Source organism: Halichoeres trimaculatus, unplaced genomic scaffold, assembly GCF_033239565.1.
Source record: "Halichoeres trimaculatus isolate MK-OKI-2021-1 unplaced genomic scaffold, fHalTri1.1 fHalTri1_scaffold_11, whole genome shotgun sequence".
NCBI classification, from domain to species: Eukaryota; Metazoa; Chordata; class Actinopteri; order Labriformes; family Labridae; genus Halichoeres; species Halichoeres trimaculatus.
Window position 1 is genome coordinate 24,153,915 of NW_027437189.1, and position 19,459 is coordinate 24,173,373.

At 44.3% G+C, this 19,459-nt stretch overlaps 1 protein-coding gene across 1 annotated transcript in view; it reads left to right on the forward strand.

The window, feature by feature from the left end:
- The first annotated feature begins 2,568 nt into the window (after positions 1–2,568).
- Positions 2,569–19,459, forward strand: part of lgr6 (leucine-rich repeat containing G protein-coupled receptor 6) — a 38,294-nt gene continuing 21,403 nt past the window's right edge. The window contains exon 1 of the mRNA XM_074681634.1: positions 2,569–2,960. Coding sequence (XP_074537735.1) covers positions 2,722–2,960 — 239 coding nt within the window. The 5' untranslated portion in view covers positions 2,569–2,721. The remainder of the gene's footprint in view (positions 2,961–19,459) is intronic.

Genomic DNA, 19,459 nt, shown 5'->3' on the forward strand with positions numbered 1-19,459 from the left:
AAGGAGCCCAACAAACAAACATGTCATTGCAAGTGGACAAAGTTTAAGTGTCAAGTTTTTATACTTCCGTAAAAGCAAGAAGTGTCATTTTGGCCTGGCTAGCTTAAAATGGATAATGTAGGACTGATAGCACCTCGGTTCAAAAATGTTCAGTACATCAGCTGCTGCTTTTTTTTTTCTTTTGGGTGAACATCATATCATTAATGAGGGCTCACAGATCAGGTGCATTCTGACAAGGTTAATAACTCAGTTGTATAACACAGGGGAGCATACATATATTACGGTTTTGTCATTGGAAAAAAAAGATATATCAAAGAAAGTCCAACGAGGGAAAGAGAAAGAGACAGGCAGGAGACCAGACATGCAGGTTTTTCTCTCTGTGTGTGTGTGTGTGTGTGTGTGTGTGTGTGTGTGTGTGTTTCAGGGCTCCCCTGGGGCCAGACAATTAAAGAGCATTTAAAAAGATGACAGAGCTCTGTGCAAAGAAAGGGGAAAGGTGGAGTTTGCAGGTGTATGAGGAGTGTGTGCATGCTTTCGTATATGTGCATGTGTGCCAATAGGAATGTGTGCACTGTAAGATCACGCAAGGTGCTGCAGAGTTAAAACACTTGCCTGCGAGAGTCTGAGATATCGAACATTTGATCGCTTGGAGACGATTCCCGCAAAAATTGAGCAGAAAACAGAAAAACAGAAAGACATTCCTCCACAAAGAGAGAGGGAGAGAGAGGGACTATGTGAAGAACGGCTCTGAAAGAGTTTTTGTGGGGCCGTAACAAAGGCCCCTCAGAAAACACAGTGGCATAGGAATGTTAATTAATTAATGAGAAACTATTCAGCCCACAGAGAATGGTCTAGAAAGAAAAAGACAGGGAAGTACAGAGACAGAGAGACAGACATACCAACCAGAGGGGCAGACAAACTCAAAGTGGGTGCAAAGAAGTTTATACCTGAGCAGTTTTTATCTTTTATCTTTGACTGTCTCATCACAGTTTGCATTACAGTTTTTCATTTGCGTCACATACTGCTGCTGTCAACAGAGAATCTCAGCTCCTTAAGCCTCACTTTCCAGGAACCTTGTTTTCCACATTGACCAACATGCATTTCTGAGTTAATCTTATGAGGTTTGAAAAGATTTTATGAGTCCAAGGGGCTGTCAGATTTTATCAGGGCCATGTAATCCCTGTACTAAAACATGAAAATCACTGGAGTTATGGGGTGTAATTTAAAGCGAACCCCATTTAAGATGTTCTCCAATGGATGTCGCTCAGCAGTGAGTCGGTTCGACTCTTCCTTTATCTTCAATGGGGAAAATTCTAAAGCAGATTTTTACTGCTCAGTGTTTGCCGCTGGGAGATATTTCTGAATATAACCATAACAAAGGGGAGAATAAAGTCGGCATTGCTTTGAATGGCAAGCCAAACTTTCTTTTAATTACAGTACATCATTAGTTAGATATGCACCATCCTGTATTTACAGGTGCACAGCATTTATAGCTTAATAAGGTAACAGATGAGCAGTTATACTTAATGACATTCTGACCCAGCTACACATTGACCTCATTTGTTCCCGGCGTATAAAGAAAAGCAGAGTTTTAATCGTCTCCATCACACAAACATGAAGTGTGTGTAGTCCTGTAGGCTCAGTAGGGGGTCATTTTCAAGATTCTGTGGAAAAACTGGAAGAGAGCACGGATAGACTGTGAAACACGGACAGGCTTTAGCCCGGGGCAGCTGACACTTCTTCACAAATCCACACTCTTCCCTCTATAGACCAGAGTGTGTGTGCATGTGAAATGGATATGTGAGCGCTGGTCGCCCATAATCTGTTATTCTCTATGGGTGTCCATGTGTGTGTATGCATGCAAGCGTGTGTGTTTCCGCGTGTGTACGATCACGACATTCCAGCAGCAGAAACCTGAGAAGGTGTGACTTACGAGACACTGGATTCTGCTCTTTCTGGGGACTGAGGGGTGCTGAAGTGTCAGAATTCCAATTTCCTCCAAATAGTCACTCCCAGTCACACACTCTGACCCTCCACATCTCTGACACAAACACACTGCTGCTGCTGCTCTAGTTCTGTCTCCCCCCTCTCTGTTTCTGCTATATAATCACCGCCTCTCATTTCCCTGCATTTTCATTCATAAGGTCCAGCAAGGAGAAATCTTCTCCCACCACTTTCCTGTTCCTGCTTTCCCTTCACATGGAGCTCCCAGGCAGAGTAAAAACAGAGGGAAAAAGGCAGAGAGGGAGCAAGAGAGAGAAGAGTTTTGAGAATCGCGGGCCCCTCCCACTTTCCGGAGATGCTCCAGCCCATCCCTAAATTGTTGGCCAATGAGAGCGGCTTATTCACAACTCAAGCACTCCTTCTACAATAGGTAAGGAGAGAGACAGACAGAGAGAGACAGAGATATATACAAGGAGGAAGAGAAGTAGAAGAGGGGGAAAGAGAGACAGAGTTTGGGGGAGACAGACAGTGAGAAAGGAGAGGGTAGAGTGAGAGGGAAGACGGGGAAAAGGGGGAAAGAGCTTAAAGCTGGGGATGAAGAGGGGATGAAGTGATCAGAGCTGGGACAGGGCAGATTCATAGAGTGGACAACCTGAACAGGAGATAAGAAGCAGCAGAGACTCCAGAGGCGAAGGTTTGGTAGAGAAACATTGGACTGCCTCTTTCAACATCAGGAGGATAAAGGAGAGTGTGAAAGACAGGTCCCTGCAGGTGTAGATGCAGACAGGTGGACAGTCAGACATGCTTCCTGCGCTTCTGCTGCTCTGCGTGGCTCCAGGAGTTTGGGGCTCTGTACCTGGAGTGTTGGGGTATGGACGGACCCAGGACAGGCTCACTGAACCACTCTGCCCATCTCCATGTCAATGCGAGGAAGATGGTATCTTTGTCATGGTGGACTGCTCAGAGTCAGGACTATCATCGGTGCCGGCCGAGCTCAGCCCTCTCACCACTTACCTGTGAGTAACTCACCTCCTTTAGGCCTTTTCACTGTGTCCTCAGAGTTTCTCTGACCTGCATTATCCTTTTCTTGCTTCCCCACTTTGATACTCACCCCTAAACCATTTCACCTGATCCCTAAACTTTCCTTAGATCTCTAAACTTCCTGCACAACATGCTGCAACAACCACAAGTTCCAACTTATCAATCTTGATCATTAACACGTAATCAGGGTGTACGCTGTTGAGTTGTAGCCAGGATTCCTCTTCAAGCCATTTGAATGTGTGACCAGGAAGCAGCTTCAGCAGAACCTGCACGATCCAGAGGGGGCATGTGTGTGTGTGTGTGTGTGTGTGTGTGTGTGTGTGTGTGTGTGTGTGTGTGTGTGTTGACCAATATGGCAAACTTACCAGACCACTTCTTTTTGTATCAGGTTTCCCAGCGCCAACTGGAGACCCAGCTTGAGAGGGGGTGTGTGTGCGCATGCCTTTTGTGTACATGTTTTTCAGTTTGTGTATGTGTGTGAGCTGCAAGGACACAACAGGGGGCATATGTTTGTGTGTGTGTGTGTGTGTGTGTGTGTGTGAGATATATTAATGTTTTACGATTTCCTGATGCTTGTTGTAGGATAGAAACGGTTCTACAAAGTGAGACGGAGAAAACTTTCTAATCATGTATTTTGTTTTGACCCAATTTCCTCTTTTAGCGACTTAATTTGAATCAACTGAATCTGACTTACATTTGGTTAAAGCTGAAAGAAGTCTTCACTTTGTGTTGCATTCTGGCCTAATCTCAAAATTAAATTCAAAACCTCATTTACATCATTCATTGCCAACTTGAGTTCCAAGGGTTTAAGCTAACAGCCACCATGAATACATAAAGAGCTTTACAAGCAGGTTTCAACATATTTTATGTAAAAGAAGCAGGAGATCTTACAAGTTTCTTACACCACCCCGCTGCGGAGCACAGCCAGCTCCATGATTGCTTCACTGCCTCTGAGGACAGATTAGAAACACTTTGTGATACTGATATCGGAGTGATAGAAGTTGAATCCAGGAAACAGGGTGTGATGGAGCAGTTGCTCACTAGGGGCTCTACAAGTATTACAAGAGCGGAGGGACAGAATTCAGAGGGAGTGAGCAAAGACCGACAGTTTATGTAGCAAACGCTAAAAAGACATATAAAAGACAGCTCTACGTGAGGGATGCTGGACTTTGGATGTCATGGGACCCCTCCTTTCTGGATTTGACAGGGTTCGTTTGAAAGTTAAAACACATGTAGAGCTTATGGAGGTGAAATATGGTCTCGACTCCATCCAGGAATCATTCGACCTCTGAGAGCATCAGGAAGAAAACTCACAGTGCTCTCAGTGAGAGGTGAATCTGAGCTCCCTGCAAAAATAAAAAGAGTGATGACCTGAGACTCCCTCTGTGAAAGTCTACTCTCCCCTTAACTGCTCCACTCCAGCCACACACACACACAGATATACACACAAACACACATCACTCCCTGCAAACACAAGAGTAATTGCTCATTTCCCCTTGTTACCTAACAGTGGAACTGGACCAATTAGTGAGTTTGAGGGCTGATTAAGAATAAGATAAATATACTCAGCGACCAACCGCACACGCCCACACACACACAGAAACACACATAAACACATATTACTGCAGCGGGAGGAGGAGGAGGAGGAGGAGAGTGTGGGCCGGCAGGAAAGATGCCGCAACAAATTAAGATAGACGGAGGAGAATCACAGATTTCTCTGTTGGCCTTCAGATAAAAATCATCAAACACTAACGCAACAACCCCCCCTCCCTCCTTTAACTCTGCAAACACATCTACGCACACAGCACGCTACAGTGTCTCATTTCATCCTGGAGTATGAAAGGTTACAACAGCAGAGAGCCAGTCCAATCCCCACCAGGATCCGTCAAACTGTCCAGCACGCCCCGCTGTGCTATGGAGGCTGGATTAGGCTGCCGAGGTCACAGGGATTTGCTTGGGAACAGTCCACATTACAAACCACATCCACATAGCACTGTGAAAGTATATGACATCATTCAGCCGTGTCATCGGAGAGCTCTTCAAAGTGGGCAAAACTGTATGTGCTGCAGTGACCTGAAGAGCGAAGTGTTCACTTTACTTTTTAAAAGTTTTATACGCACATTTTGATGACTTCATTTCATAAGGTAAAAAAAAAAACTCAATAACTCGTCAGTAAACACTTCTGTATGACAACACTGAGGTGGATAGAGGTTCATTCTGCAAAGACACTCAGCTATGTGAAGGCTGCAGTGCTCAGAGCAGCTCTGCGCACAGTTGGTAGAGATTTATGGGAATAATCGTTTCCGTGGGCAACACATGAAATGAGCTGTCATGTGAGATGCTTTGAAAAGACCTTCTCTTTGATATCAGATTAGAGAGGAAAGACAGTGCCCAAGGGTGTGTGTGTCTGTATGTGTGTGTGAGTGTGTGAGTGCAATTGTGTTAATACGTGTTAAATTGAGAACACTGTGTACAGTATGTGTGTTAGGGGCCAGTGCTGTTTTATGTGTAGCTTTATGTGAGGCAACTTTTCATAAAAGATGGCCTCACCCTGAAAAATAAGTAGCTTGTGTGAGAGGAATGGTAGCTGGGAGCATGCATATCATTCAGCTGGCTCACAGACTTTGACATATTTGAAGCAAGTAGTCAACTGAAATGTAAAATTTATGCATGAAGATATGCAAGGATGACATATCAAATAAGAAAATAAGAGAAAAGGAGTGCTACCTGGACTTGACAGAGTATGTTTGAGGTGCTCTTTGGAAATGGAATCAAAAAGTCCAAGAAACAAAAAGAAGAGACTTCAAAGCGCTCTCTAAATTCTATTAAAATGCTTCATAAGGCTCATGAAGGCTTGATGACGGAACGTATCAAAGTTTGTTTTTAAGGTCTACATGACCATGCCTATATAATAAAGGCATTTTAATAGTATTTAGAGAGTGTCTTGGAGTGTCTTCTTTTTGTTTCTTGGACAACATATCAAATGTTGAGACTCAAAATAGAACATCAGTAAAAAACTAACAAACAAAAAAAAACGTGCTAATTTAGAATTAGATGCCAACAAAATGTATTAGAAAAGTTGTGACGTGGGCCAAAAAAATGTAAAATAAGATTCTCAAAAAAATCCTGTAGAGACTTCTCCCATCGATCAGGTTGAATTTGCAACAGGTTAATAACATGTAGGGATAGGTACTGAATTAGGTACTTTTATAGGTTCTTTTATAGGTACCGGAATTCTGTCTGTTGTACCAAGCACTGATTCATGTAAAACCAAAAGGTACCATGTATAGGTACCTAAACACATCCTTGTGACTGTGAGGGAGTGTAAGAGTAGGTGATTTTCCATGCTGGACATGAACACAGCATTGTTTATACACTGAGAAATAAATATGTTAAATTGACAAACTTGGAGATTTTATTATTAAATAAATTAACATTTATCACCACATAAACACAGAAAAGTACTGAAAATTAGTACAGTTGAGTACCGATACCAATTGCCAGTGAAAGGTACCCATCCCTAGTCACGTGACTAACTTTACAGGAAGACTCTCAGAAGTAACGGTAAGAAGCTGGTCAGTACTGAGGAACTTCCATTGCAAATAGTTCAAAAAGTTTAAGAATACTGCTCCCAAGCAAAAAAATGCAAACAATATTAGACATTCAGCATCTACCGCACACTTTAATAGGAAGACATCTGTGTGCAATCAAGACAAGGCTGAGAACCAATACTGGTCAACCATGGCTCTGTAGTGGACCTCACTGCATGGGCTGAGCCAAAGTTAAAAACTGGTCTGAAAAAAACCTGACATCAGTTTTTGTACATCATAAATGCTACGTCCAACTTTAAAACTCCTCAATGTGATGTCCTTACTCACTAAACGTTTTCTGGTCTTAAAAAAGGTGATGCACTACTATAGTAAAAATGTCCCCACCTCAGTGTCGAACTATTTTTGATTGAGTACAGCCTAAATGATTTAAAAACTGTTGAATTCTGTTTTAATTAACATTTTAAACAGCATCTTAACTTTTTGAAATTAGATTTGAATGTGCTTGGACTGTTTATAAGGTTGTCAGGTGTGTCAAACATCTCACACTTTCAGCAGTTCTCTTAAGTGCCTGTGTGCACTTGGAAAAGTGTGTGTGTGAGTGGTGTGTGTGTGTCTGAGGCTGGAGTTGAGCAGCGATTAGGTGATGCTTTGTGGTAGCGGTGAGCGAGCTTCTAACAGTGTTTTGGCCGAGGCCAGGAAACCACAGCTAGCACATTACCAGACAGAGGAAAACCAAGGGTTGTGTGAGAGCGTGCGTTGGTGTGCATGCATGTGTGTGTGTCCATGAAGACCACCCTGAGTGCAGAGGGATTTTTTTCTGGTCACTGGAGGTGAAGCAAGAAAGTTAGAAAAATGAAGACGTAAAGGATGAAAGAACAAGGCCAGAGTGGCCAGTGAATCACAAATTAATGTCAGAGAAAAATATAGAAAGAATTTTAGAGCAAACACACACACTTACTGTACATACACATGCAAGAGACAATATCCTGCCCCTGAAACAGTCGTGTGCGTGTCATTTAGCCATTATGTTGATGGATTGATTCCTATCATGAGAAACCGGGGGTCACACTGTAAACATCACGGCTGAGAAAAAGAAAGAGAAATTTTAAGAAAGGGGGGCCGGGCTGGGGATGAAACAGACAAAAATAAAGCACTGCACAGAAAAAACAAAAGTGTGTGTGTGTTTGTATGTGTACTGACAGCGGAGGGTCCTTCATACAGCAGCTATCGGCTCCAGCATCAGTGTCCTGGCTCCAGACGTCTATGCTAGCCCCCCGCCTCAACAACACCCCCCTCCCTTGTGCTCCCTGTCTGTCCTTCTTCCCCTAGCTATTCTCCTTTCCTCACCTGTTTCCTCCTAAGGATAGAACAGGACTCCATACATTAAGTGGCTGAGCAGGTGTGTGTGTGTGTGTGTGTGTGATTGTGTTGAGAGCAGGTGTTGAAGCAAGTCATGCAGCACTAAGTGTAAATGTGTGATCACTGATGTGCAATGTGTGTCTCGACAAATCAAACTGGATGCATGTAGCTGGAGGCAGAGTGAAAAAGTGCAGGGTGTGTCCCCAAAAACCAAATGGTGTAAATTTCTTCAAGGTGTGTGTGTGTGTGTGTGTGTGTGTGTGTGTGTGAGTGGTTTGCGAGGAGAGGCCTTGGCTCCAAGCCAACTAACTATCAGCTGTGATCAGTCGAGGAAAAGAGTTGCACACCTCAGGAAGTTAACATTGATGTATGCCACAGACAATCTTTTTGGCTTAAAACTGCACAAATAGGTGTTTCCACATGAATTAGCTCCTTCACAGATCCGTTTCTGAATCAGTTTGCTCACCCTGCCTTTTTCCTTTCCGCAAAACTTAAAATGTTTACCTCAATCTGTCAGTTCTTCAGCTCTCTACTCCCTAAACCCCAGAAGAAAAAGCCACTTGGGCCTGCAGCAGAAGTGATATTTATGCCAGAAGGGTGTTGAAGAGAGGGAAAAGGCAGTCAGCACCGGATAGAGCCATGGTTTGTGGTTTCCTGAGAGCAGCCCGGGAGGCTTTTAAATGTCGCTCAGGGACAGACGGCAGGTAGGCAGGTAGAAGGACAACAATAGAAACAATGAAAATTCCCTTGGGAGCTGCAGGCGGAGAAGACACAGAGGCCATAGTGTGCTCAGCCGCTCCATATCCTGTCCTTTAGAAAAAAAGTAGAAAGCAATCACGACACAAGATCTTGAGGGGAGCTAGGGTGGAGGAGCCGGAGGTTGGGGACGTAAAGTGGAGAATGTGTTTGGAGCATATGTGCACATGAGCCTTGCATGTGGATTGAACACAGCGGTGCTTGTTATTTGTTGGGGTCAAACCTATTTCCGAAGGCCGAGTATGTAAATCTGTGTGTTATGTGTGATGGCTGTGTGACATGAGTGTGTCTCAAGGGACCAGGAATGTGCTCCCTGTGACGTGTGGTTGAGGGGTGAAGGGCTGCCTCTAATTGAGAGGATTCAGAATGCCTGCATGGCCCAGATTCCTATTCAGCCCCTGTTCAACCCTGGGAATCCATGGGAATGTTTGGATGTTTGTGTGTGTGTTTGACTGTGTGTGCATGGATCTGTGCAAGTGCAGTAGCCCTCTCTTTTCCACTACAGAGAAGGCATTGTCTGATCCTGGGCCTGGCCACGACAAATGTCCCTAACTGCTCTGCTGCGTGCACATGCCTACGTGTAGACACTTACATATAGACTTGCATGCAATTTTTTTTTTTTAATGGGTGGATAACAGACTCAAGTTGGTGTTTTTTCTAAAATCCACTTTTACCAGAGAAATGCCCAAGTTTATGAAAATAATGATAGTTCAATGGATGTAAAGGTTGGTTGCTTCCATTATATTTACAGGAGAAGTAGTTTGGTTGACGGCGGCTGCTGTTAAAACTTTTGGTTGATGCCAAAAAGTCAATCTCACTTTTAAAGGGGGCACAATTTCATTATGTGTCTTCAGATCCTGTGATTTATGACAGATTGTTCAAGTATTTTTTCTCATTGTGTCTGAATCTTGTATTTGATTAATTAATTCTACGCCTTCTGCAGATCATGTAGCTTGAGTCCTTTGAGATTTACTCATGAAAGCCATTCATCTGAAATGTCCATTAAACAAGCATCTAAAGAGCTCAGGACTAGCGATGAACCCAATCCAAATTCAGAGAGGTGACTCATTTCTGTGGCACATAGGGATGGGTACCAAATTTGGTACTTTTATGGGTACCAACCAAATTCTGTCAAAAATACCGGTTACCAATTCATGTAAAACCAAAAGGTACCATGTTTTGGTACCTAAAAGCATCCTTGTGAGTGTAAGAGTAGACAATTCTCCATGCTGGACATGAACACAGCATTGTTAGGTTATATATAGAAGAATAAATATGTTAAATTGAACAACTTTATATTCAATTATTCAACAAATTGATACTTTTTACCAGATAAACACAAAAAAGTACTGAAATTGGTACCGTTGAGTACTGGTACAGATTGCCAGGTACCAGGCATCGGTACCGTATCATTTCAAATGTGAAAGGTACCCATCCCTAGTGGCACACACTTACAGGTAGTACAGTCCATATGATGAAAAGTGATCTTTTGGTCACTATGAAGTTTCAGTGGCAGACAAAGAGCACTAATGGAGTTGTAGTAACTTAGAAATAAGGAGCTGGAGAGATGCGTGCTGGAGCATCTCAATCTGAGCAAAAACAACAAAAAAAACCAAAACAACGACCTCTTTCTGAGACAATGAAAAAGCTCAAATCTTCCCAATTTGGGTACATACACCAGACCAGCCTCGGTTACAAGGACGCATGGGAAACAAAGCACTAATGGATAACTGATCAATTAGCCTGAAGCAGTCCTGATATTCTCTGTAAGTCACCTTGGTGCTTATCACCCAATGATTTTACAACATATTTTTATATATATTCATTCACAGACCACCCTCCTTGGGTAGAAAAACCTGGAATTCCAGGTAAATCATCAGAAAAATCACATCCTTAAGTGAGTTAGTGTTAGATTATAGCAAAAGAGAGATTAAAAATCCAAGGGGAAAACAGCAGGCACCATAAGGAGGTCACAATATTTCAAAAGTCTGACTTTGATAAAAGTTTACACTACAAAATTCAAGTTTGCTCTGGAAATTGAAGGAAATTTTTACACAAGTGTTGAGACTAGGACATAGTTCTCAGAGCTCCTCCCCCATCTGAGAAACGGGTCTGTCTGTCTCTGTCTGCCTATCTGTGTGATCGCTGGCCAGGCCTGCAGACTAAAGTGGCTCATGCAGGGCTGGCACTGTGCAGGTGATGACTAGTCAGAGGTAATGATACTTAATGCCCCATCCAGCAAAGCACACACACACACACACACACACACACACACACACACACACACACACACACACACACACACACACACAAAAGACCCCCATGTGCTCATTACAGGAAAGAAGACATGTTGCTCAAGACAGGCTGTACATACAAACGCACTTGGTTGCGCGCGCACACACACACACACACACACACACACACACACACACACACACACACACACACACACACACACACACACACATACTCACAGGCACATTGTGGCTTAATGATGGTTAATGCCCTATCCAATCCCACTGAGCAGCATCAAAGCGTCCCACAGAGCAGTGCTGATACAGCGATGCTAACAGGGATTAGGTTTAGAGAATGAACCACTGGGACAGGAGCTAGCTAGAGGGAACAAAAAAGCAATCACCGACACACTTAAATGTCACACACATGTGCATGCACACACACGCAGACACACACAGCGACGCTGAGGGTACAGCAGAGACGTATGTGTGTGTGTGAAGTGGAGGAGGAAATGTTGAAAACAGAAGGCAGAGATATTATTAGGGATTTCAGGACTCTTAATTCTGCGGGGTAAGGTGACCTGATCTGAACGTAGAAACAGCAGGCAGGTCAGGATGATGGCATGAGGTGGCGGTGTCATTCTAACGTAGACAGAACCCCACAGGTGTATTTTCAATCTGCGTAAAAGGAGGCTGGAAGGAACTCGGCCTCTCCAGAGCCTGCGCATCTGCAGCCAGACTCACTCACGTCTCTGTTACATGTCTGAGAAGCAGCAAAAGAGGAAATCTGGACTTTTTACATGCATGGCAAGACGCCAAACTAAATCTCTTTAAACCAACAGCAGCCACATGTCCTCATCGGTATGGGGTAAGATTTCATCAGGCGCTGATCTACGTTCAGGTTGAGACGCTATCCTCGGGTAGAGTTAAATATAAGGAGCAGATGAGCTGGTCGTAGATCTGCGAGCGCGGCAGTAAAGCAGGGAGCCAGGATTGGATTTGAACAGTCGTCTAACGAGATCCAGTGTCCTTCTGTTTCTGCCATTCAACCAAATGAAGTCATAATAGAGCCTGACACTAATACTCATCAGGTTTCATACACTATTGTATCCGCTGCCTCTAAATCAGTGAGCAGGAAGAACACCTCTGAGGAAGAGATATCTTTTCAGGATGTGTGGAAAAGTGGGGACACTTGTAACCCTTTTCCACATGTTGTTTCAGCAGATCTCAGAAACGTTTCCTTCCCATGGCATTGAGTATAAGCTTTCATTGAAAGGGATAGAAGGAAATGACACATACTGTCTTCAATATATGATGAGGGTCATGTATGAAAGTCTGACACACTAAACAACAGATGAGTGGATGAAATGGGCAGGGCTATGAATGCCTTTCTGCCCTCCACAGCTATGTCCTACCCACAACAGCTGCCTGTCAGCCCTGTCCACATGTTGCAGGCAGTTGTATGTTGTATAGCGGCGACTGTTCCAACACTTCCTGTTCCATTACTGAAGTGCTTGACCTTTCACCCCCCTCCCCTCTGTCTCATGACAGGGTGTGTGTGGGAGGACAGAGAGCGGACATAGAGTGTGTATGTGCACGTGTGTATGCGTGTGCATGGTGTTTCAGGGCATGAATAAGTCCCAGAGGGCATGAATATGTTTCCCATGACATGGCCTCAGACTAAACAGCCGCTCTCTCCACCCAGACATCCGCCTGTCATTCTCCCTCAAACCGCAGAGAGCGGAAAAGAGCACAAAACATGGGAACACAAACACACACACACACACACACACACACACACACACAAACACACACACACACACACACACACACACACACACACACACACACACACACACACACACACAGACGCATCTCCCTTTTCTGTCTCGTTATCTCCTCTTTTCTCTGCCTCCCTCTCTCCCTCTCTGCTCTTTTGTCGCAGAGTCCTCCCCGTGGCCCTCCTTGTCCAGGTGAAAGACTTCTCCGCGCCCTCCTCTCGCCCTTTGTGCCCCATGAATGAGAGAAAGGGAGAACAAGGGAGGGGATGATAAAGAGAGAGTGCCTTTGGACACAAAGGGCAGTGTACCCCTCCCAGGAAGTCTGGGAGGGAGGGAGAAAAAAAACATACATCTTTAGAGGAAGGAGGAGGGGAAGACAGCATTGTGCCCTCCTTCCTGACTCTTTGTGTGTGCTTGTGTGAGTGTGTGCTCGCCTGTGTGTGTCTGTGGAGGCTCATGTGTGACCATGAGAGAAACTGAATGCTAAAGCAGCCAGTCAGTCAATTCAGACCCAGAAAAAGCCAACACTTTGACCAAGCCCTCGCACACAAACACACACACACATTCAGCTCTCTGTGTCGCACACACACACACACTAAAGCACACAACCATTCAGGCCATCTTCAAGGCGGCACCCGAGCATTGACTACCAGTTGCATTGTGTGGAATAAAAGATCCCCTTTCATCGTGGCCTTAACTGTTTCAAAGAGCTAAGCGGAGAGGATCAGACCGGCTCATTCCGACTGAAGACATTACTGTCATAGTTACTGTAAAAGACAGCCAAGGTGTGGCTCAGGCTGCGCTAATGCACAGCTCCAGCCCTGCAGGCACAGCTCTGCTTGTTGATTTCCACTACAGATCTATTACTCTAATGTTCCTCACAGATAAGCCGCCTTCAAAGGTGCAGAGCTTACCGCCATTATTGGCTGTTTGTTTGGTAAGCGTCTCCATCTGAGAGAAAAAGAGGGGGGATTGGCAGGGAAGCAAATCGAAAAAAAAAAGAGGGAGTAAAAGAAAGAGGAAGTTAGGGGGAAGACTCAGGAGTACTGCGCTTAAGACGTGAGATCTGTGTGTCGGTAAAATAGAGATTCATGTAAAATAAATCCCTCTTGAGGTGAACAATGTAAGCCGGTGGTGTTTACATGCTTCTGCCTGCATTGTTATGTTCCATACCTGCATGCAATTTTATGCTCAAGCAGCAGACCAGAAACTTTTCCTTTGAGTTTCTCTTTCTTTGACTCCAGGACAAAAGAATTCTCCAAAGTGAAATGTATCAAGTCATCTCCCCTCAGTCTGCTTTGTCTGACTGGCACATTTTACCATTCATGACAGAAACAGACACCTGACGGCTATCACATCTGCCCTGCTCTGACTGAGGGTATATTCACTCACCAGGGTGGTCCACCATCACTCCAACAATGGCCACCTTAAGCTTGGAGTGTGTATGACTGCCAGCAGATGGATGTGTGTGTGTGTACGCCCATGAATGTAAACAGGGGTGTTTCTCATATGATGTGGCCACTTGTTTTGCTGCGCCAAATCACCGGCTCTTGTCAGAAAAGCTTCCAGTTTGAAATCGGCAACAGCGGCGCTGGGGGCTCATTGACACCCACACACACGGCCTTTGATCGGAGAGCTGATAACATACTTCAGTAGTTCTGATGACGGCGAAGAGGGAATATGATAAATCACATTATTGTTACTCCTGGACTGTGTAACTCTATGCTCCAGTGGAAATCTGAAACAGAGATGTGGAGAGAAAGGGCCAAGGCCAATGAATGGAAATGTACCTCTGTCTCTTCATGCTTCCGTTCCCCCCTTAAGACAAGCTCCTTGCCATGGTTACTCTATCAATCACAGCATAAAGCAGTCAAATATCCAGTGCTCTACCTTTCTTCTTGTGCCAAACCTTCCTCGCTTACATTCACATGCACGCAAGCGTGTACACACTTTGAAGGGGAAAGACGAAATGATCTATCAGAGTGAGTTGTGTGTCTGCATATTGTGGAACAATGGAAAATATCAGTTTCTTCTAGCTACTCGAGTTGCTGCGATATTAGCCACTTTTTACCCATGCTACTGTGCTTGAAAACACAGATTACATGTGTGCACATGAAAATCTAATCCTCTTTCAGGGAAGCAGAAAGAGATCACTGGGGGGCCTTGTCAGTCACTCTGCAGGTTCAGAGCAGGGGGAGATGAAAAGGACGGTTGCGATGCATGTTTGAGTATGTGTTTGTTGAGGAATGAGTGTGGGTCTCTCTGTCTGCATCCTCTACTCAGAAGACTTTAGATTTTCATTATAGAGGAAAAGAGGTGTCCTTAAAAGTAGGGTCTGCAGGAATTTTTGTTACTTGTTCGTAAACGCAACATTCAAACTGGGCTCCTCCTCCTTGGCTCAGTGCCAGCAGCAGCGCACACCCACAGCCTCTCATAATGACTACATTTAACACATTCACTAGCCCTGCAACCACTTGTAGCATCCAGTTCTACGTGGGAGAGACTCGATAGCCGTGCACTTGACTTTCCATGTTAGCACAAGCTAATCACGGGTATTTGACACATACCTGTTTAGCAGAAAGCTAACCCGTGCTGCTCTCCAAGTGTCTGAAAGTGAGTTAAAGTCAAGTCAAGCTTCCCTATCATTTAGTAGAAAGCTTTATCTGTTTGGCGTTTAGTTTCACTTTGGTAGTGCTTTTCTTGCTCTGTGCTACGTTCACTTTCGTGGCGGCCCGGGGTAGCTTATTCCACTTATTCGGTATACAACATGCAAAGTCAGTTGCGCGCCCGGCGAGCTGCAATTGGCTGATGAAAGCATGCCCAGAAACATCCAAAAACAACCAAAACATCAACATGCAGGCTGAGTAGGGGGTTTCAGGTTGACACTGACACTGGCACATGTGTATAGCGGCTCAGAAGTGATTGAGCAGGATCATTCCTGTGAAAGATGACATTTAATTTTTTTTGGGGAAACCCTTCAGACTCTACCTTTAATGTCCTAACTGGAGATGTTTTGTCCTGCTTCTTCCTAACACTCGATAGCCAAGCTAGGACAGGAAATCTCTCCATTACTACTATTCGCTTATGAAAAAAGGAAAAAAAAGGACTCCTTCACTCTCTCCTCCACACAGCGTTTCATTTCCCTGCCCCAGCAGCAGCCATGTATGATGTGGTGAAAGCCCGACCAGGATCTGTACCCACCACATCTGCAGGCTCACTGGGAAACAATAGGGGTGTGAAAATGAGCGACAGACATCTTACCACACACACCGCAGGCACCTATAAATGGAAAAGTATTGTACTGCACACACAGGCACAGATACTGCCACACACACACTCGCACTCGGTTTCCCTCTGGCTCACACACATTTGAGTTGTTCATAAAATGAGAACACAGGAACACAAATTCTAATTGTGAGACTCTCATTCGCTGCTCAGCCCGCAGAGGCTTTAAGCGCTCTCCTTCTCATTTCTTCTGCAGCCATTTATTTGCGCTGAAAATATCTGCACATCACCGCGCCAGCCGACACAATGCACATGTGGTAGTCATCAATCATAATTATCATGGTTTAAAAAAGCCACAGCTGTTATTTGATTTTAAAAACAAGCCATAGCACAGCGCCTTCCAACGATACGTCAAGTTGTCAGCGGAGGCCTTGGCCTGCACAGCAGAAATGTCTCTCTCCCTCTCTCTCCGGCTTCCCAATGAGCTGGTTGGAGAGCACAGCCGAGCGGAGCTGCATTCAACCTTTCCCCATGACTCACCACTGTGTGTCTTTATTTTTAAACATTTTCTCTCTCCATTTCTGCCTGTTTATTCTGTCTGAGTGAGTCCACTGTTATGGACTTCACACAACGTTTGTTTATGGCCTTTTTAATCAGGACCAGATAACGCTGATTTGTCTCGATCCGTGGATGCGTCCCCAGAAGCTGCTGATGTGTGTTGTGTGTGTGTGTGCTGCTACACTTTATTTACCCAAATATAATGTTCTATCAAATATCGTTTCAGTAGATTATTAATTTACAAAAATAAAAAAGATAAATGTGTCGTGTTGACAAGACTGCATGGGGTGACATTGTGCTCCCTGGTTTGAGCATGATGTCACCCACTTCTGATTATGTCAGCTGCTTTGCTGTTTCTGCTGGCTGTTTAATCTCCATGGAAACTTTTGTTATCACTTATATTTACCTCTGAGTTTAATCAAGCGATAGTGCATTACACTTGTTGTATTCATTCCCAAATTACTGCCTGGAGCAAGAGCAGCTTGTGCCAGAAATGGGACAAACATGCAGCACATGGTTCACATGACATCAGAGGAGCAATTTTGTTAAGTGGGAGGTCCAATGAGGGCATGCCATGTCTGCAATTATTTGTTGATTTGCTGAAATGCCTCCAAACTGAATTAGTTAAGCTGTAATAAATAGTCGCACTGTTATTTTGTAGGGCTACGATTTGTTTGTTCACCTCTGTGACACTCTTGCATCTTTTAAATTTTCTACATAAACTGAAGGCTACTAAAACATAATTTAATTCTGCTAGCATACATAAGGCCATATTACTTAAAGGTACAATACCAGTTTTACTGTTATCACACTTCTACATTCAACTCTTTACATCAAGTGATTCCATTGGGCTCAGGGGGAATGATGAAATGTCTAAACCAATTGGCAACCACAACTGGTTTCAAATACATTTCTAAACATACTGAACAAACAACTGTCAGAAGTTGGCAGAGATTTTCATATAAGTCAAAGCTACCAAATGTCAGGATCAGCAGCCCTCCACATATTTCTGTTCTACAACAGTGCTGTCATGCAGCTCCCGCCCAGGCGTCATAGTGGTGTCCTTGGGCATGATTTCACATCAGTATTGCAAGACAGCCCACCTACTGCCATGATCCAGAGGAACCTATGAAACAAGGAACATCAGGGACTCCAGAAAGATATGTAGTTAGTTGATATAATGGGATGTGAGAACTTGTAGATATGGATGGATGGATATGATGGATAAATAGAGGAGAGAGAAACAGGAGCTCAGTTTGTCACTGCCACCTGGCAGTCTACTCCTCCAGCTAAATAACTACGAGCTGGTCCAGGCCTGACCCAGCCCTTACTGTCCTCCTCTCCTCAAGACCCTGATTGGTAGATGATACCAAGAGGGAGGAGCCTAAGAGCTAAAGGCTTGACCTCCCATACTACTTTTTGAGACTTTAAAGTATGGTCTGCAGACATTTTTATTACTTGATAGTAAACTCAACAGTCAAACTTGGCTCCTCCTCCTTGGCTCAGTGCCAGCAGCAGCGCACACCCACTGCCTCTGTCCGTCACTACATCAATACATTCAGTAGCCCAGCAATCACCTTTACTATCCAGTTCTATGTGGGAGAGACTCGTCTTTCCATGTAAGCACAAGCTAACCACTGGGCTATTTGACCAATACCAACTCGTGCCAGTCTTTGTCCCGTGCTGCTTTATCTGTTTGGCGTTTTGTTTCATTTTGGTTGTGTGTTTCTTGCTCTGTGTTATGTCCATTAATGTAGCTGCTCTGATCAGCTTCCACTCGCTAATCAACATGCAAAGTCATGTGCATGCTGGGTGGGCTGTGATTGGCTGATGTAATTATGCTTACTCCCGCCCAGAAATTTCCAGGTACAACCAAAACATCAACATACAGGCAGGGGAGGGGGTTGAGGCAGACACAGACACTGGCACACGTGTAAAGAGGCCCAGAAGTGACTATTGGGCAGGATTATTCTTGTAAAAGTTGACATTTCATTTTTTTGGGGGGGAAAATTCTGCAGACTCTACCTTTTATGTATGGTTAGTAGGCCTGTCAGTTGGAGCACAGTGTTCCAGAGGGGTAAAAGAGTACTTTGAGCTGAACACACAGCAAAGACTAAAAATACTCCCTAATGCTCCAAGTAATCACCCCTGTAATGTCTCTGTTGCCGCCTCTAATGCTGGCGTCCATACAGTATCATGTATTGAACTGGCCAAGGACATTTTATGTGCGCTTGTCAAGGAGGACCACTCATCTTCAGAGACCTGTTGGCAAAAGTATTTTGAGCAAACTTAGTATGTAGAATGTATACTGAATTATATTCATCTCAGCAATCTGACTGGACAACTTATTTTACCTGTTCCCACCTTAAGAGGAAGCATCCTTCAGTCTATGTGTCCCGGAGTAACACCTTGAACTTGGCTCTCTGCAGTCAGACCTCCCAGGAGGGGTCGTCTGTAATAGGAAATTCCCATGCCGGGAAACTAACATGCCATTATTATGTTTTCATAGGGAAAATATTCAATGTCAGCAGAGGCTGCAAAAAGGCTCCATAATTATGTGACCTACAAATTCGCATGGAGAAAGGACACACTTAACATTTGAAGCACATCCCAGATGTTAAACACACCTCGTCCTCATCCATTATAACAGAGGCAGACCACATCCTCGCGTCCTGTGCTAAATGTTATTCTTGACAGGGCACCAAACTGTTGGCACACTTAATTTGTCTTCTAACAACTACTAAACGTGCTCAATTTGGTGAACCAGAGTACTGCCATGCAGCTTTTTTTCCACATCTCCCCTGGAAGCTGAATAAGGATCATGCCCGGGGATAAATTCATCCAGCCCCCTGTTGGCTTGGCTGACTTCACAAACAAACAACCAGTGTGTCAAAACTCCACACTGCGAAGGGCTTCTGAGAGCACAGTTTACACTTGCTAGCCCGGTGGTCTGGCTTTATGAGCAATGGTTAGTGTCATACACCCACATGGACACACGCACACCCAAGCC